Raw genomic sequence first — 19,654 nt, 5'->3', positions numbered from 1 at the left:
TAGAAGGCTTTATTGAAGAGGAACTGAACTGAACAGGCAAAAGATTGTAAGCAAAAAAGCTCCGACATAAAATGGCCTCCGCCTTATATATATGGTAGGGTAGAGAAGGTTCTGGAACAAAAGGTGGAGTTAAGGTGGGGCATGTAAATTATGACTATAAAGGAAAACATAGCCATACATGGTAATGCACCAAAAATCAACCAGTAAGAACACAGGTTTTACATACATCACAAATAAGGCATAATACATGAAAAGATAATATAATACACTATAAACAAGACATAAAATTCATGATTTCCCACTCCCGACATGTTACCATCTCCATTTTAAAAAAAGACCATATCCCTCAAAGAGGGTGGTCTGAGTCCACTGAGAAGACAGTGCTCTTGGAAGCGATGGATCAAAGCACTAAAGATCAGTCCTGGCAAAACCACTGCATTTTTCAAAACAAGTTTTGCCACTCTTTGCAGCACAGCCCTTCCTGACTTGTCTTACAGAGGGCAAGGGACCATGTGCTCACCTGCAAAACATTGCTGTCTCAGTACAAGTAGGGGCTGTTCCCAGCCCTGCTTAGCTCTCAAGACCTGGGCATACCAGAGTCTGAGGCAATATCATGAAGGCCTCTTATCTGTTCCCCTCCATCCCACTTGCTCCAGGTAAGCTGTGGTGTTCCCTTCCCTCCCCCTGGGAAAATGCCTCACTGTTCCAGTTCATGTTTGCTGACCTCTCTCTTAATAAGTGATTGATTAATCGAGTTGGTGAAGGGGAAGATACTGCAATACCACTGAGAGGAAAAAAAAAAAAAGATAACACTGGATCTTACCAATTCGCACTCTCCAGGAGCAGGAACTTCGGAAATAGCTATAAAGTATCGGCTGAGAAGAGAAGGACAGATAAAATGGTTATATTTTGGGAACACCAGAGTATTGTAAGGAGAAGAATGCATGAGCAGAAGGTATTTCAGGAACTGTAAGACAGGGAAGAGCAATGTTTGGGGAAGAGAGGAGTCCTTTCTCAAAATGGTTGTTCCTGATTTGGGCATCACTGTCTTTCATGATAAACACATGAAATAGACATGATAAAGACTCTAATAATTTAGTTGCACCTGATGTTTCCAGCAATGCACAAGTGACCTTAAAATTATTTCCTTTGTAGTTTCCCTCTTTGATGTCCCTATCTGATGTTGGTAACTTCTATACCATCTTAGATTTCTGAAACCAATTCCACTGATTGTGCCAACCACCTGCACTGGATATTTACATGGCATGAAACAGCTTTTTCAGCCTCACGGGGAAGGGCACGACCTCTTTCCAAACAAGAAGAGCTTCTGCTGTTTGAGATGAAGGCCATGAGGACAGACAATTCATCTCTACATGAACTATAGCACCAAGGCACCTTTCCCGGATGCTTCCACCCTGTTCAAGCTCTTACCTTTTCAGATGCCATGGTCAGTGTGTGCAGTCTACTCCAGGAAATAAAAAAAAATCCCTTTGTTTTCCCTTTTAACTCAGCTGGGATGGGGGAAGACTTTTCTCCTAAAATCAATGAGGAAAGGACTATGCCCCCAAGTCTGTGCCAAGGACACAAAAACCAGCCAGTCAGATTTCATCCTGAGTCACTGCACTCACCTCCTCCCAGCCCCCATACCAGAACTATTAACCAGATTTAAGCTTGGAAGCACATTTAGGAACTATCTTTATTTCCCTAGCATTTCATCCAGACATAAATAAGATATCTAGAGAGCCTCTCAGGCTGTCAGCAGCTGCCAATGCAGAAATATGTCCCTGGGGAACAAAACAAGGAAAGAAAAGCCACATGCAGAATTTCCATTTCATTAGGGAATGACTGCAAGCTCTGGGAACGACTGCAAGCTCCAGGAACAGGGGCTGCCTTTGCAGGGAGGTCCCTTAGGATGCTCCTGGAGCCCTTCTGCTGTCAGTGCCAGCCAGTGCAGACGGTTTTCTACATTGCAGGACTAGAAGCTGCTATTCTGCTCCCAGACCAACTTTGTGCAAAATACAAAGATTGCTTTTTTGTGTAACGGTCTTTTCTTTCCACACAGGAAACTGGTATTCATGTATGTCTCTAAATAAACCTGTAATCATGTCTCTCCTTCCTTCTATAGATCCCATGGCATGCCAGGGATCTCTCTGCATCTCTGCTCTCCCAGAATGCATAGAAATTATTCCAGAGACTGGTAGTAAGGCAGAAGAAAGCAGGGATTTGCCCTGTCAACAGAAAACCAGAGAGACACTGAAGATCCAGTCCTCTTTGTAACCCTGATGCTTCTCTTACAGTTTAGATTGGTTCAAATAAGTTTAAATGAGGTATGCCTTTGATTAAATTACTCTAGACAAATTTACTGGAAAATGGTTTATAAGTGAGGAGGGAAATGATGGCAGTATTGGCAACATTTTAGTGGACAGAGTATTTCCTGATTTTCTTAAATTCTCTGCTTCTGGGATCAGGGTATTAGAAATCTCAGCTATGCTTTTTTTTTTCCCCCCTAATGTCTAGCCTGCGGGGTTGCAGGGAAAGAAACAGAAACTGTGGCTTCAGAAGAGAAATATACAGCATTCATGACATAGTATTTTTAGTTATTTTTCCTGAGGACCTTGCAAATGATTTTTTGGCTCAGAAATTTATGTCCTTCACCACATCTATTTTGGACTCTGGCCTCTCAGCTGGTAGAGACATTTCTTCTGATTCTCTCTACAGTTCTTTTTTGTTTTTTGCAGCCTGTGCTATCATTTGGAATAAAGTGTACTAGCCTAATTGCCTTGCTTTATAATTTCAAGGCCCTTGGGGGATTTCACCAAAAGGAACATGGAAAACAACCTGTCATTCAGCTAATAACTGTGTGTCCAGAGGCTGGGGTCTGGACTGGTCTCTTGAGTTCATGCTGCTTTGCTCCCAGCAGCAGGGCAGATCACAGGCAAAAACAATCATCTAAGTAAAGATTAGAGACAGTAGGAGTGTTTTGTCCTCAGTGGACAGGTCCCACAGTGACACTGTATCTTTCTCAGAGGAAAAGCTGAGCAGGGCCAGGGAAGTATCAGAAAAGAAGTGCCTGCATTTAAAACCCCATGGGGTACAAGCCCCATAAGCTGCACATTAGACTGGCTGGAACTGGGATGGTAGAAGGAGAACAGCATTTGCTTGATGTCTACTGAGATTTCTGTTTTGGTTCTGTTTTCATTTCCAGCATCAGTGAGGAAAGTTTGGGCTTAAATACCAGAGTTAAAGTCTGGGAAATGCATTTCACTGTTGTGGAAGTTGGAAGAAACACCCCAAACTGTGTGTCGAGTTCTCAGGTTTCCATGCCTGTCTACTTCAGTATGGTCTGCTCTGGATACCACCTCTTTCTAGGCTATATTCGGGGTGCACTTGGGAAGGCAAAGTCTTTCACCTCTTTCCTGAGACCCATGACAACAAGCAGGCTGCACACATACGCTGCTCCTTGGGGGCTGGTGTAGGGGAAACCTCGGTGTCTGAAAGGCACCCCTTGTATTCTGCTGGGTTCAAATGTAAAGGTACAAGCAGAAACAACAGCTTCGCTCCTAAACTCTCAGTATCTCTGCGGCAGGCCTTGGTGTTAACAGTGCACGTGGATAAACTACGATAAGTAAACACCAATGCTTTGAGAAGCATTAGTTTTATTCAGCAAATTCCTTGCTCTCCACTGAGACAGAGACACCGGGGCAGCAGTCCTCCCGGGAATCGCCATGGCGGCCTTTCCGGGGAGCCAGGGCACCAGAAGCCGATTGCGGCCGCGATCCCTGCCAGCGAACCGAGCCCCAAGCCCGCTCCCTCCAGCTCTGGCGCCGCCATCGTCCCCGCTCCCCTCCCGCCCGGCGGGGACGCTCCGCTCCGCAGGGAGAGCGCGGAGCCAGCGCCGCGTACCTTGGCGGCGACGGCGCTCATTCCCGTCCCGGCCTCAGCTCAGAGCTCGGCAGCAGCCCGGGACTGCATTCCCGGGACTACATCCCCCGGCGTGCCCCGCGGATGCCCCGCCCTGCAGTCCGTGCCCAGGATGCGCCGCTCCCGGCGCGGTGCCGCGCGCGGCGGATCCCTGTGGATGCCGCCGCGCCAGAGGGAGCCCCGCCGGGGGCCGGGGGGACCGGGGCGGCCGGGCCGCCCCACCGCTCCCCCGGTCGCCGCCCGGTCGGCCGCGCTGGCCCTTGTCACCCTCCTCAGCTTCGCCTCCCGCTTCCACCGCCTGCCGGAGCCGCCGCACGTCTGGTACGGGCCGGGCGGGGCGTGCGCCCCCCCGTTCGGGCAGTGCCCGAGCCCCGGGGTGCGGGGGCGCGTGTCCGTGTCCGCCTCCTCCCGGGAGCAGCCGGCGGATTGCGGGCGGGTTGCTCCCTGACGCCCAGCCTGCGCCCCGGCCTTGCCCGGTCTGGGAGGGCCCCGTGTTTATCCCAGACAGGTGGAGGGACGGGACCCTGGCAGGGAGGGCCCCAGGGAAGCGCTGCTCTCTCTGGCCAGCCCGCTCCTCGACGCCGCTCTCGGGACGTGCTGCAGAGGGTCCTGGAGAGGCGGTTTTGTGGGACCGTGGGCGTCAGGCTGACTTCTTAACATCTCTGAGGTCAGCCTGGAATCAGAAGGGCAGACTAGAGATTTTGGAGTGCTGATGTCAAACTTTAAAAAAAGGGCCCATCCTAGAATGACTTAAGTATTTCCCAGTAAATGTAATGCATCATCTATATTGAAGGTGTGGCAGTAACCCTCTATATGATGAAAAGATGAAAAGACATTCCTGGATTTTTTTTTACTGTCTTCAGCATTATAGAATATGGGTTATTGTTAAGTTTTGTTTTGTTTGTGTTTTGTTGGGTTTTTTTTCCAGTTGGGATGAAACTCATTTTGGGAAGATGGGAAGTTACTACATTAATCGGACTTTCTTCTTTGATGTCCACCCTCCTTTGGGGAAGGTAAACTGCTTTTCTGTTACATATTTTAGAAGCCACAGGAGTGGGCCAATAAAAGTCTATTCTTGCCTTCTGGACGAAGGTTGTGATAAACTCCATTATCTTTCCTGTTGTTGGGCATCATGATAATTTGCATTCTCTATCCACAACCTTAACTTGCAACTTTTTGTCTTTACAAAAATACTTCAAATAAGGGAAAACTACAGTATTGCATGTTGGGTATTTGAAAGGCTTGAAATGAAAAAAATCAGTGTGGTACTTATGGATTGGAGGGGTTATGTCATAGCAACCTACATTTGAAAGGAAACAAACAACTTGTGATAACCTGTGTGCGAGTGAGATGCCTACCACAAAGGACCCTGAGAGCACTGATTTTCTATTCTGACTTGTTTTAGCAACAGTGTGTAGTGCTGATGAAGATGCCTCGACAAGGTTATCTTCCTTTCAGACTGAGTCTTCTGAACCTAAAGGGATAGGGAGCTATGGGAGATTCTAGAGAGACAGAATTGTCCCTGCTCAATCCCACACCTGCTATTTCTCTTTAGCTTGCAGTCATAGTCCATAGCCAAAATTGTCCTGATTTTGCCTTTAGACAAAGAGCAATGTGTTTGCATATGTTATCTGTACATAAACTCTTGTTTGGATGATATGTCTGAATTAAGTAGTTGTCCTCTGGATCAGTCTTGGCTTCTATAAAAATTTTACCTGCTGCTGGCTTCGGTGCTTTTTCCTCCAGTGCAAATTCCCTGACCAGTTTTTTTTTCACCTTTCCTCTTCAGATGCTGATTGGACTTGCTGGCTACCTTAGTGGATATGATGGTACGTTTCCTTTCCAAAAGCCAGGGGACCGATATGAGCAGCACAACTACATGGGAATGAGAGGGGTAAGGTTCTGCAGGCTAGTATTGAGCTGATTAGCTTTCCTGTGCTTTTCAATACAGAGGTTTATGTCATAAGAACAGCTCTCCTGGATAGGGTCGAGGTCTCTTTAGCCTGGAGACCTGTCTTTAAGCTCCTTAGAAAAGTGTCAGTGGTTCTTTTGTGAATAAGTCTTAATGCCTGGCTGTGAGAGTTCGGGTAAGAAATTAAGGTGATTATTGAGGCCAACTCTTGCTGCTAGTAAGTGAAACTACACTCCTGTGTGGGACAGATATCTTGCCTGTTCTGCCAAGCAAATGTTGCTGAACTTGGGGTTCTGTCACTTCATTGTGCCTGGCTGCTCTGCTGGGGAGCCAAGGATGTCAAAAAGCCAGGATCATCCACTATCACCTGCAGTTTGGCACCACCAGGGAGCTGAGTAAACTGATGGAGCCTGCAGCAGGGGGGCAGAATTTAGACTTGTATTCATCTGAAACCCTGGCTGTACTGCTATCTAGGAAGACCAAGAGCCATATAACTGACAGCAGATAAGACAAGCTAAAAGAAGAAACAGCATCCAACTGTTAGTACCTAGAAAGAAGAGTAAATCTTGGTTTAGTTTCCAGCAATTTGTGCTGCTTGCTTTTCTTTTGATTTCTGTTCATTCTCCTTCAACTATCCTTGGTCTCATTTGTGTAAGGGAGGTGAATCTGGTCTGGTAAAGACATAAGGTGCAGGTGTATTTTGTTCTTAGATTTCATATTCTAGTATCTTGTTAAAATAAGTGGAGTATAGTTGATGTGTAGTACATCTACTTGACCAGTCTTTTTATGAATATCTAACGTAGTCTAGCAAGAGGGTGACTGACTGTTGTTCCTGACACCTCTACAAGCAAAGTAAGTGTCTGTCCTCTAAACAGTGTCTTTCTTCAGTTGGCTTTTGTCCAATATTCTTAGTGACTCAGTTCAGCGACTGTGACACCTCCTGTTGTTGGTAGGTGTGGAAGATGAAGGAAAGGAAGGGGTGTGAGCACTTGTTCATCTTATGGAGGGTTATAACTTCTCCCATGATCTTCTTTTCCTGCAGTTTTGTGCGTTCCTTGGCTCCTGCCTGGTTCCCTTTGCCTACCTCACAGTGTTGGAACTGTCAAAGTCACTGCCAGCAGCCTTACTCACAGCTTTCATCCTTATTTTTGGTAGGTGTTTCTGCTACAGGAAAATTGAGTAACCTGACTGTTCAGATAACTTAATTTCTGGATTATCATGTGTTACCTAACCAGTGGATATTTGGGTTAATGAGAGACCTTCTCAAAGGCAAAGTAATTTCACTTTATATATGCATATATGAGGCTTTTTAATTGGTGATCCTCTTAAGAATATTGCAGTCTTGTTTAGTTCATAGCTACTTCTGTTATTTGCATAACCACAGCATTAGACTACATTTCACCTCAATTTTAAGAATTTTTGTAAGATGTATGGTCAGGAATGATTTTGCACACCAGTGATGTCTCCCATATGAATTATATGAATTATAGAGATATTTAACAGCCTCTGTATTACTACGGAGGAGTTCACAGTAAGAAATGGATAGAGTTCCTTGTTGAATTGAGCCAAATGGAGAAATTAACATTGCAAACAGAGTTACCCAAATTGGGGTTTTGTGGGGGCACACAGATATTAAGGCATGGAGACTTAAAATACCCGAGTAATATTCATTTCTTATAGGTCCAGTTTGAAAGATGACTTCTCCTGTAGCATGCTCTGGCACAATGCTGGTGCCCTCGGTAGATCGTTGCTGTCTGTAATGCTCTCCATTTGAATATGTTATCAGCACTTTCCAAATGGTGTTTCACAGATACTGTTGTACTGCCTGTTTTTTGGTTCTGTTAGGTTTTTTTCTATTTTTTTCCCAAGTAAAAGTTGAAATTTTCTTATCTCCTTCTGTTTCTAGAATTTCCTTCTCCTTGTCTTGACTATGCTCAGGAAACTGACTTCCCACAATCTTAGATTCGCTTTGGAACTGCAAGCCTTTTTGACATTGTTGTGTGTCTCTCTGCAGATACAGGCTGTATTACTTTGTCACAATATATTCTGCTGGATCCCATTCTGATGTTCTTCCTCATGGGAGCTGTTCTGAGTATGGTAAAATGTAACAGCTGTGCAGATAGGTAAGATAAAGATGATAATTTTGTAAAACTATAGGTATTCAACTTTCACACAGATAAAGTACTAGAACATGTCCGCCATTGGTAGTCTGGGTGAGTGGCTGAAATCTGATTATTTCAGGAAATTTGGAGGTGAAAATGGCTGTTGGTAGAGGAGAGAAATTTTTAGTATAAGTTTTTTTTGTAACTAGGGAGAAAGTATTGTGACTGGGGTACACCAAGAGAGAGGCTTAACCAGATTATTTTAGCATGAAGGGAAATTCTTTATTGGACATGGGCGGGAATATAGTTATCAAAGATGAGGAAAAGGCTGAGGTATTTAACACCTTCTTTACCTCGGTTTTCAACAGTAAGACAAGTTGTCCTGAGGACAGCTGGCTTCTGGAGCTTGTAGAAAGAGATAAGAATCTGAATAGCCCCCCTGTAATCCAGGAGGAAACAGCGACTTGCTGAGCCGCTTGGACCCCCACAAGTGTATGGGACCAGATGGGATCCACCCAAGGGTGATGAGAGAGTTGGCAGAAGAGCTCACCGAACCACTCTCCATCATCTACCAACAGTCCTGGCTCACTGGGGAGGTCCCAGATGATTGGAAGTTGGTGAATGTCACGCCCATCCACAAAAAGGGCCGGAAGGAGGACCCGGGAAACTACAGGCCCATCATCCTGACCTCAGTGCCTGGCAAGGTTATGGAGCAGATCATCCTGAGTGCAATCACACAACACCTACAGGATGGACAAGGGATCGGACCCAGCTAGCACGGGTTTAGGAAGGGCAGGTCCTGTCTGACCAACCTGATCTCCTTTTATGATCAGGTGACCCTCCTGGTGGATGAGGAGAAGGCTGAGGATGTAGTTTACCTGGACTTCAGCAAGGCCTTTGACACCATCTCCCACAGCATACTCCTGAAAAAGCTGGCAGCCCACGGCTTGGACAGGGGCACTCTGTGCTGGGTCAGGAACTGGCTGGAGGGCCGGGCCCAGAGAGTGGTGGTGAACGGTGCTGCATCCACTTGGCGGCCGGTCACTAGTGGTGTCCCCCAGGGATCAGTGTTGGGCCCAGTTCTGTTTAATATCGTTATTGATGATTTAGATGAGGGGATTTAGTCCACCATCAGCAAATTTGCAGATAACACTAAGTTGGGGGCAAGTGTCAATCAGCTGGAAGGCAGGAGGGCTCTGCAGAGGGACCTGGACAGGCTGGAGAGTTGGGCTGATTCCAACGGGATGAGGTTCAACAAGGCCAGTGCCAGGTCCTCCACTTTGGCCACAACAACCCCAGGCAGCTCTACAGGCTGGGTTCAGAGTGGCTGGAGAGCAGCCAGGCAGAGAGGGACCTGGGAGTTTGGATTGACAGGAAGCTGAACATGAGCCAGCAGTGTGCCCAGGTGGCCAAGAAGGCCAATGGCATCCTGGCCTGTATCAGGAACAGTGTGGCCAACAGGTCCAGGGAAGTGATTCTTCTCCTGTACTCAGCGCTGGTGAGGCCACACTTCGAGTACTGTGTCCAGTTCTGGACCCCTCAGTTCAGGAAGGATATTGAGGTGCTGGAGCAGGTCCAGAGAAGAGCAACGAGGCTGGTGAAGGGACTCGAGCACAAGTCCTATGAGGAGAGGCTGAGGGAGCTGGGATTGTTCAGCCTGGAGAGGCTCAAGGGAGACCTCATCACTCTCTACAACTACCTGTGAGGAGGTTGTAGCCAGGTAGGGGTTGGTCTCTTCTCCCAGGCAGTTGTCAGCAAGACAAGAGGGCGTGGTCTTAAGCTGTGCCAGGGGAGGTTTAGGTTAGATATTAGGAAGAAATTCTTTACAGAGGGAAATCAGGCATTGGAATGGGCTGCCCAGAGAAGTGGTGGATTCTCCGTCCCTGGAGGTGTTTAAGATAAGACTGGATGTGGCACTTAGTGCCATGGTCTAGTAACCACGGTGGTAGTGGATCAAGGGTTGGACTTGATGATCTCAGAGATCCCTTCCAACCTGGCTGATTCTATGATTCTGTGATTTCAACAAAAATAGTTTATGTAGTTTTTGAAACTGCAAATCTTGAACATGAAGGTTAAACGTTTTAAAACTTCCAGGAAAGAAAGCTAATAAAAGATGCTGTAGGTCAGAGAAGGATGGTTGTAGCTTATTCAAGGTTTTGGTCCTTAATGGAAAAAATATTGTTATTTTGAACCAATTACTTTGATTCCAGGCTAGAGAAACACAGTTTGTCTGTGACTGTAATCCTATAAACACTTATAAAAATCCTGCTGTCTGAGGTAAATAGTATAATTTGTTTAGTTTAGAGAAATTGTTACAAAAACTTTGAGGGAAATAGAGCCAGGATGTTTCTGAATAAAGTAGTCAAGTTGCTGAGGATATTTGCCATAGACCCATCCAGAGGGGGATGGTGATTTCTAGGTATTGGTATATACCAAAAGGCTTCTTTATGGCTGGGCTGCACAGAGTAGTTTCCCCACAATGCATCCAGAATTCAAAGAAACAAAACCTCAGAATACTGTGTTATATGTGAGCAATTTTTATTTCATGAATCGTTCCAAGAACTGATCATATCAATCTTAGTGTGACTACAGTGCACATGGCTAAAATGCAGCCCCTAGCGTCATGTAGGCCACGGCCATCCTCATCTACAACACATACCCCAGGGAGTGCAAGCACTAAGTTACAGGGCAGCCCTTGATCAGCTCTGTGGGCTTTGACCTGAACTTATTTTTCATATGTTACAGCTAATCCTCTTGTCAAAGTAGTTGATATCATGCAAATTAAACGCCAGCTCTCTAGCTATTGTTTTGCTTAGGTCATGGGGATTCAAAATGCAAACATCAAGGCATTAGGAGCTGGTAGGAAAAAAGGTTTTAAATTCTGCTGTCATCCTTTCTCATCTCTTCTCAGTGGTTCAATTTTATTTCAGTTTCTAATTTGTTTGCTTTTTGCTGCAGCTTTTGTTTGTGCTTCAGATAGATGTTTTCCACTATGGCCTTCCTGCTTTAGTAATGGTGCTCTTTTTCTCCTGTTCTCCCCTGTGTCCCTAGCTTTTTGTCAGAAGTAAGTTTATGGAGCAAAAGTCTTGTTTCCTTTTTCATAACTTCTGTGTGGTCAGACTTTCTTCACACTAGCATTTTAGCTTATACCTGGTGTCTATGTTTCCATCCTCAAAGGGGAGATCTAGGAATGTCCTGGCTTAAGTGTTGGACCCTTCTGAAGCCTGTATAAAGGTTTCACAAGCCTGTATCTGAAGACAGTATCCTTGCATGATTCTAAAATTAATGAAAAACTAGTTTTTCTATTCCTCTTGAGAAGATGGAGTGTAATTTTGCAGGATAATTTATTTGCTGTTTATTTTCGTGATCGCAGATGCCCGTTCCTGTAGCCGTCATTTTGTTTACTGACTTTCTGCACTGGTTGGTCCTGCAGGCCATTCTCTGCCTCCTGGTGGTTCTGGCTGAGTCTGACTGGCGTGAACCTTGCTGGAGCTATGGGGGTAAAGTTTGTTGGCCTTTTTGTAGTCCTCTTGGTAGGCCTGAACACAATCTATGACCTATGGGACTTGCTGGGGAACCTTAGTCTGTCACTGGTGAGTTTCAAAGGCTTTTCTTTACTTTGTTTCTTGGTTTTGTTTGCTTTGTAATTCTCCCGTCTTTGACGACCCTGTAACTACTCAGACAGTGATACTCTGTGCAGCAAAAAGGGGCTTCTGATGTGGATGACAATAAATAAAGATTAAGGTTATAATGAAAAAACTATTGACAGACTTCTGAAAAAAAAACCAAACAAACAAACTTACATTAGCAGGATATAGTGTCATAAGAGCACAGCAAAAAGAATGTTCCTTTTTCCTTAGAGAAACTGTTACCTTTCCAGTTGGATGATTTTTCAGTCTAAGCTAAAAATGCTCATTGGGAATGGCTTTAAAATGGCCCAAAGCAAGATGTTGTCCAACACTGTTACATGAGCTTCTGAGGAGTATGTGCTACCTGGCAGACAGGCATGTCTTGCAGCACTTGGTTTGCATAAGCAGCGTGAGCTCAGGCTCTGCTTTGTGAGAGTTAAGGGGGCATAGGCCGCAGAGCAGGAACATGCTACCCATCAGGAGTCATAGAAATGCTCTGCAACTTACAATATACATAGCCAGTCCAGAGGATGAAGGCGGCCATACTCTCCTTGATTTCACACACATTTAGTTCCTAGAAGCTTTAAAAATTTGCTAGTGAGTTTGAGCGCCCTGTCCTAATATATTCTATTTTACGTTTGCGGACTGTGAAATCTGCTTTTTTGGAGAAACACCTTGATGTACCATTTGCTGTCTTGCAACCAGCAGGAAAATTCTTCAGTCACGTCTTTTAAAAGGTGTTCAGTTCTCCTCTTGTCTCAGCCTCTTCTGAAGCTTGAAAATTCTACTTTTTTCACTTACTGTTTTTGTCTTGTTTGTCTCATACAGTGAGGGTTTTGAGGGACTTTTTCTATTCCCGCTGTGTGATTTGTTTTTCTTTGATTAATGTGAATCAATATGGGCTGCAAAGATGCAATGTTCCAACTCTGGAGAAGCACTTCTTGAGCAAAGTCACTTAATTGCATTTGAAACAGAACAAATCCATCATGTCTATGCTTTCTGCCAGCAGACGGCTGCACAGTGATTTCATTTGTATTGCTGGAAGCAAAGGCAGCAAACCCCTGAGTGTTACACTATATAAAGAAATTTACTCCAAAAGGTAGATACTTTCTGAATAGCTATTTGTCAACCTTGGTGCTTGATGAGAGAGGAAAAAAAAAGTGAGGATTAAACTCCTGAAAGGCTGAATAACTTAATCTCTGCATTTGTTAGGAAGCTACTCATGATTATTTACAAGCAATGTTTTTGGGACTAATTTGATTTCTAGAATTCTCAGCTTATCTTGGTCTACTCTTCTGGTTTGCTCAATGCTGTCTTTCACGTGCATTTTCTTTTTGACTTTGCATTGAAGTCTATAGTTAAAGAAAACTACAGACTTCAGTGCAAAGTCAAAAAAGAAAAATGCGACGTCAGAAAATTTTCATGAAGATTGAAGCATATTGAGGCTGTTTTAAGCAGGCAATTGCAGATTGGTTCATGTACCTCTCCAGTGCATAAACATGGCTATGTACCATCAGTCAGCATTTTTGGAAGCGTCCAGTGGTTATTAAGTGTTCTGCTGGAGTACATGAGCTTAACAACTCTTTCCTTTGTTGACTTCAATGAGTTCTTAGTTTTGTAATATGTTTAGTTCCTTTTCCATTACTTCTGAATTTGTTGGATCTGGTATTTAGGGATGGAGAATGAATAGCTTAATGATTGATTGTGTGATAGCTATCATGTAAAAAAATATGGAGAATAGCAAGTACATCTGCTTTCATCCACTTTGAAGTTAGTGTGGACATTTAGCAAGCAATTTTTGCTATTTTACTTGCTTTTTCTTCCACAGCTATTTATTATCCACCCTGTGTTTTACGTTATTTACTCTACTACCGGTAGTGTTAGTGGGATATGAATAAATAATGCTTGGGCATCTGTGTAAAAAACATCTTTTTAAGTGATTAAAATAAAATACTCTGCTTTTATGTTGAGATAGCTGAAACAGATTTTGCTGATGACTTTTCTGTAGCTTCTGGCTAAGCAGCAACAGAAGTTGCAGTGTGAGAACATCCTTGCTAAGCAAGGTGATTTCTGTGACTGAAGCATATCTAAGTCCCCAAGAAGTCCTGGTTACATTCACATTTGCATAGAGAAACTTTCTTGGAGAACAAGTTTTCATTTTCCCTTTTGCTTAGCTTTGACAGTTACTATTTTGGAAGCCATCTCTTTCCTGTGATTTTGTGTCAAGATGTGTACCACTGATAAACAAGTTAAGGTCCTTGTTTTCAAAGTATTTTCAACGAGAGCTGCCCAACCTCATTTGCCAAAGTTAGGGATGCTCAGCACTTTGCGACGTTAAACTCTCCTATTGCCTGTTTTTGTCTTTTTTCCCAAGACCCTGAAATTTCAAGGTACCATAAGTACAGCTTTGGGAGATAGATTGCAAGGTCTGCCTCAGCTTTTACTTCTCTCTGGGCCTTGTTGAGGTAATTCTGCAGCCTCCTGAGCTTGCTTGTATGTCAAGCTCCAGCTTTAGGACCACTACTCAGAGTCCTGTGAAGTAAGGAGAGGAATTGTTCCTGTGGCTGCACTGTTTGATCCAAGTTGTGTTTGTTACAGGTGATGTTTGGAAAACATTTACTGGCTCGTGTACTTTGCCTCATCGTGCTCCCACTTGCTCTCTACACGGCTATGTTTGCTGTTCATTTTGCAGTATTAAATAAAAGGTATTTCACAATGTTTTCTGCAGAAGAAGAGTCACTTGTTTTTGCTTTTAATTAAAGGCTATTGATTATGTATTTCTCCACTTTCAGTGTCAGAAGCACGGCCACAAGCTGTGTCTTTGTTTAATTTCCTTCCCAGACTTCTGCATTGTTCTTACGGAAAGGCTCTGGCCAAGCTGGCAGTGAAACTGAATTTTAATTTGACACTTTCTGAAATGCCAAGCAAGTAACCTAACCAAACTCTCTGTCTTCTTTTTTTTCCCCTTCTCTTTCCTGGACCTGAAAATGTCTCAACTTCATTCTTTGTCACTTTGTAATTAAAAAAAAAGTCATTGCATTCCTGAAAAATGCTTTGGCTGTGATGACAAAAGTAAGGCTGAGTGTGCCCAAAGGGATGGCTCTTCTCTGAGTGCCTCCAACCAAGGGATGCTTTTTATATGCAAAGAGCACAACAGCTAGTAAAATGGCCAAGTAATGTTTTCCATATACCAGCATTAAGAAATGAGGTGAATATGCATTTCACTATAAAAAAATAATTTAAGATTAAATCTGTTATTTTTCAGTTAAAGTCAACTGATCTTACCATTAACTTCTTAGCAGAAATAAGACTAAAAGAGCTACAGAGAGAGGCTTTGTTATATGTATCCTGACAGTTGGTCAGTTTATTTGTTGTAAGAACACTCAAAGATAGGTATGGTGCTTTTATGCAGTGCCAGCAGCTACATTTTTGTGACCTCAAGTCCTTGCAGCTCTGGACAATTTCCTGCAAGACTATCTCTCTGCTATGATTCACAACATTAGAGGTGCATCTAAGGGAACTGAATTCATTCTTCTTCTGATGTCCTGTCTGCTTTTGTTGTTTTTCCTCTGTAAAAACAATTTGGTAATGCATGACAGAGATTTGTGTGCTTGTTTATCTGCATTCTGAATTGTCACATTCTTTGCTGTCTTTTGTAGTGGCCCTGGGGATGGTTTCTTCAGTTCAGCATTTCAGTCCCAGCTGATCGGGAACAATCTTCATAATGTCTCCATTCCAGAGCGTGAGTGTCCAAACGAATAAACCAGTCTGAGTGTTGTCAATATACATGGGGATTTAAATAAAATGGCATCTCCTGTGACTCACTGCAGGACAGTGCAGATTATGCCTTCATGGTTGTGCTTAGATCTATGCTGTTCCTCTGGGCAGTTTTACGTATTGACAGAAAAGAAGGCGGCTGTGTTCAGTGCATGGTCACTAGCTGTTTCATCATATTCCTTCAAGAGGGAAAGATGACATTTTGAGGGATTTGACTGTTTTGTGTGCATGCATTTTGTTATTTTTTGGCCTTAATATTGCTCGAGACAACAAAAATATATTTGTCCTATTCACCATAAGTTTGTAAGATATTCAGATGTGGGATTTGTTTTCAAAACATGTGTAAATGAAAACTATTGGGTTCTTTGTGACCCAGTGTGCCCCTGGTCCGGTTGTATTCTATTCAGCATGCATGTGAACTTATGGGAAAGATGGCTCTGTGATTGTTCCCTAATCCTCATCTTGCCTAGGGACTACTGAGCCTTTAATCTGGTTTAACTGTTTGACACTTCGTCTTTTCTCTGGCTGTTCCCTGCTCCAGAACTGCTACTGGAAGAGCATCAGGTCCATTCTCCAAGACAGAGTTCTCTCACTTGTGTTGGGAGGCTATGAAGGAAGGTGTCTTAAGCCAGGGTATCAGCTCTGCTATCTGATAGCTCAGCTTGCCTTCCTTTCCTGTTGTATTGCCGTAGGGGTCAGCGATGAAGCGCTTCAAACTAGTCATGTGCTTTTTAAACTTGATCATGTTTTAATTTCATCATATACTCTTGGAAAGCCATCTCAAGCCTCCCATTATTGAAATTACATACAAAAGAACTAGCACTTCTGTTTATGTTAAAACTCATTGGGAGAGTTTTAAGTGTTTAAGCCAAATGTTATATAACAGTTTCACTGAACTGTGGTTGAAATGGAAGGCAAGCTTGCAATGAGCCCTGTGGAGTAACACGTCAAACAGGAAACAAGCTTCATCAAAACGGACAGGACAATGTACGTCTGATTGGAGCACTGTAGACTAGCTGGGGGAGATACTTAGAGGAGAGCTGCCTTATGCCTTTTTTCCTCCTTCCTTCTCATGCAGACTTGGCATATGGGTCTGTGATCACAATGAAGAACCTTCGTATGGCAGGGGGATACCTTCACTCTCACTGGCACCTCTACCCAGAGGGCATTGGGGCCCGCCAGCAGCAGGTCAGTGTGCTGTGGTCATATTGCCTGTGACTGCAACGATTGGCTCACTCCCTTTGCATTTAGCATTAGGGGCCAATGTGACAGGAGCTGTGTATTTATTTAGCATCTGTTACCCCCTCAGTGCCACAGCTGTGTGCTTGACCTGGAAGTCTGACTAAAAAGGCTTGAAGAGAGCCTACCACATTGCACCAGAGAGGTGACTTACAGTAATAAGGCCTTGCTGCAATGCAAGACCACTGTCCATAAATGGAGGCCAAGAGGACTTCAGAATAGTCTTCCATATGAAAGTTACCTCAAGGAAGGCTGTAAAACTTACGTTTAAAACAAATACATTATGTTATAGATTTTGTTGCTTTATATTAAAAGCAAGGGACTAGAACTGTTGTGTATTGTTTTTACTCCAGCCTCTGGTCTCTGTGACCTTACATGAATTCCTCTCTTTTGTACCTTGCTTTCTGTATGTGTTGCCAAAGAATTTGTAAGGCTTTGCTCATTAAATTAGATATCTGTACATTTGTAAGCTAATGTAGCCATAATGAAAGTATCTGAACTGAGGGCTTCTCATTAAATGATTAAGCAATAAGTGAAAGTAGAAATCAGAAATCACGTAACTATCCCTAGATAAATAGTACAAAAATTAAGTAAATTTCTTATTTTTGTCCATCATCATCAAGCTTCACAAATCTTTGCAGCTTCTGCACCTTTCCCAAGATATATTTTACAATTGTTCTGAGCTCCTTGAAAGAAAGTTGCCAGAGAAACACAAGTGTTTGTTTTTTAACTCCCTTCTGTCTCTGTGGTGAGGAGGAAGTTTTCAGAAGTGACAGCTTTATCTCAATCTTCTGCTGTTTGTCACAATGAAAATTTCTAATACTGTCATGTAACATTAATGTTTATTACAGTAGATGGAGATGTCATACCAAAACTGGCTCAAGTATAGGCAAAATTCAAGTGCATAGCATGCAGGGAAGGGGAATTTGAAGAGGACACTAATGGGAGTTCCTTGAGGAAAGTGGGAAAGGGTGGAGATTTCCCCCCTGTGCTCCCTGCCGTGGTCATAGGACAAGGGTAGGATTCTGGGAGAGTCTTGGGGCTCTGGAGAGGGGAAGAGAATTTAGAACTTGGAGATTTAGGGAGGAAAAAGTGATCTCTTTGCCCCTACCTTTCCCTCGTCTCCTGATGGCTTAACCTCAAGGTATGAGGTTCTACCTCCAGCTCTCCCTTTTTACCTCACCCTCACACACTCGTCTGTGTTCTCTTACCCACCCACTGGGACATCTGCTCCCATCTGAGTGGGAGGCACAGATCTGGGTCTGGGCTAGGGTCCCACAGAGCAGGGCTTGCTGCTGCTGGAAGAGGAGAATGAGCCAAAGGGACTCAGTTCCTCATGCTGTGGGGGCAAGCATCCTGGAATAAGATGGTCTCTCATGTCCGTGGTAGCAGTAGGCGCAGTTACTCTGTGTGAGGCTGAGCAGGCTGGCAAGGATTAGCTGTGTAGCATGTGCAGCTCTAACGGCTGATCCCTGAATCTTACCTTGCCTGGATCTTTTGGAAGAAGTATTATGGTTGTCACAGCCTATTGTCATGCATCTCTGCTGTCTATAAAGCCAGTGCTGCTTCCATCTTCTGGTTCTGGTCAGTGATTATTCAAGAGTTCAGGTGTGAATATCCTGTTGTTGTAGAAGGACTCATTGGAGTGAGAGGAGGTCAAACTGTATGGTTGGAGGCTGTTACTCATGATGCCTGTGAACCATAAGTGTTGTGCTTCTGAGCATATGGGCTGTACACTGGCTAAGAGGGGTGATCTGGGTTAAAGAGTGGCCCCTAACTGACTTTCTAGGGGGCACAATCATAAATGTAATCCCAGGATTTCTGTGTTATTGGTCCATTCATTTGGGACTTCAATTTGCTGGTGAATGTGCGTCTGCTATCACCAGCTTTTTTCTTGTTTTGTAAAATAATAATTGCTGTCCTTTCAGGTCACTGCCTACTTACATAAAGATTTGAATAACCTGTGGATTATAAAGAAACATGATTCAGATACAGGTAACAAATACCAGTGAAGTGCCTTTTATAACTACTGCTTCAGTTTTTCGCATAAATATTCTGAGTTCCCTCCAGGACAGAGTATCCTTCATGGAAGTGAGAGGGAGAGGAGGAAGAACAGGGGGAAGCTGTCTCCATCTTGACTTATGTTGTGTGTGTCTACTGAGTTTTTGGTTCTTCTCTAGATTGTACAGTTGAAATAAATTAGCTTTTCTCAGCTTAAGGTTGCATTGACAATTTTTCAGCTGGGTAGGGCCACAATAACAGCAGAGAGGAAATTAGTCTGACCTCAGTATTTTTTGCAATCTGTTATTGTGGAAGTTGGGTCCTGGTACATTCTGGTACACTGTATTTAACAGATTTTTGGGAATGATTGCTTGGGACAAGATAAGTACTGAACATGACACTCTATGGTTTGTATGTACATCTGTTTTAGAATATTACCTAGTGTAGCTAAGGCATGTTTTCCCTGTCAGTTTCCTTTTTTTTTACCCACCACCTGTGTATCCACACAAAGTTGTTTGCTTGTATTGTCTGCTTCAGGCATGAGCATTAACAAGAAACTTTCTAGGTTTGTCAGGACATTGATATAATTAGTTTACCTTCCTTCAGCAGATCTGTCAGACCCCTTGAGCCCTGTGGAGTTTGTGAGGCACGGAGATATTATTCGTCTGGAACATAAAGAGTAAGGATGATTTCTGGGATTCAGAAATTACATGATTGAATAGAATTGGTGGGAGATTTGTCCTGCTGGAGACAATGTGGTTAGGCCAGCACAAGCAGGCTGTGTGACAGAGGTATCTGTATATCTGCATTTCCAGTGTGAGGTTTGTAGAGTTTTTTTTCTATGGTTTATGTTTGAAAGGTGTCTTAAATAGGAAACTTTTAATGGAACAACACAACTTTATTAGAAATACCTGTGTAAGCAGCAGAGATATTTGTTCTGCTCTATGAGGTGTGATACTCAGGGGTAAGTAACTCTTTTGCAGAGAAGCAATTTTGAAACCCTCATTGGGTGTGGGCTTGTGCCCACTCTCTGAGTTTTCTAGGCAAATAAAGAGTGAGGTGGGTTTTTTTTG

The 19,654-nt window shown here is 43.6% G+C and overlaps 2 protein-coding genes across 7 annotated transcripts in view; one reads left to right on the top strand and one right to left on the bottom strand.

Annotated features, from left to right (window-relative positions):
• The window catches only part of GSTZ1 (glutathione S-transferase zeta 1), a 13,749-nt gene extending 9,740 nt beyond the window's left edge, over window positions 1-4,009 (bottom strand). For 3 of the 6 annotated variants that reach the window (XM_017831558.1, XM_017831560.1, XM_017831561.1), the window contains exons 1-2: window positions 3,904-4,009; window positions 824-875 (exon numbers count right to left, since the gene is read on the bottom strand). In XM_017831558.1, coding sequence (XP_017687047.1) covers window positions 824-875; window positions 3,904-3,924 — 73 coding nt within the window. In that variant the 5' untranslated portion in view covers window positions 3,925-4,009. Of the gene's footprint in view, window positions 1-823; window positions 876-1,431; window positions 1,565-3,903 lie in introns of those variants that run through there. The other 3 variants (XM_017831562.1, XM_017831563.1, XM_017831559.1) reach the window with 2 other exon arrangements.
• A 135-nt stretch (window positions 4,010-4,144) lies between these two features.
• POMT2 (protein O-mannosyltransferase 2) overlaps window positions 4,145-19,654 on the top strand; it is a 34,678-nt gene continuing 19,168 nt past the window's right edge. Inside the window, exons 1-11 of the mRNA XM_017831521.1 lie at window positions 4,145-4,242; window positions 4,850-4,934; window positions 5,711-5,815; window positions 6,876-6,984; window positions 7,848-7,956; window positions 11,369-11,528; window positions 14,163-14,269; window positions 15,224-15,306; window positions 16,420-16,529; window positions 18,509-18,575; window positions 19,188-19,260. Coding sequence (XP_017687010.1) covers window positions 4,875-4,934; window positions 5,711-5,815; window positions 6,876-6,984; window positions 7,848-7,956; window positions 11,369-11,528; window positions 14,163-14,269; window positions 15,224-15,306; window positions 16,420-16,529; window positions 18,509-18,575; window positions 19,188-19,260 — 983 coding nt within the window. The 5' untranslated portion in view covers window positions 4,145-4,242; window positions 4,850-4,874. The remainder of the gene's footprint in view (window positions 4,243-4,849; window positions 4,935-5,710; window positions 5,816-6,875; window positions 6,985-7,847; window positions 7,957-11,368; window positions 11,529-14,162; window positions 14,270-15,223; window positions 15,307-16,419; window positions 16,530-18,508; window positions 18,576-19,187; window positions 19,261-19,654) is intronic.

The sequence above is a fragment of the Lepidothrix coronata genome, unplaced genomic scaffold, assembly GCF_001604755.1.
Source record: "Lepidothrix coronata isolate B3197 unplaced genomic scaffold, Lepidothrix_coronata-1.0 Scaffold192, whole genome shotgun sequence".
Classification (NCBI taxonomy): domain Eukaryota; kingdom Metazoa; phylum Chordata; class Aves; order Passeriformes; family Pipridae; genus Lepidothrix; species Lepidothrix coronata.
The sequence above is the reverse complement of the archived record's forward strand: the minus strand, read 5'-3'. Positions and strand labels throughout refer to the sequence as shown.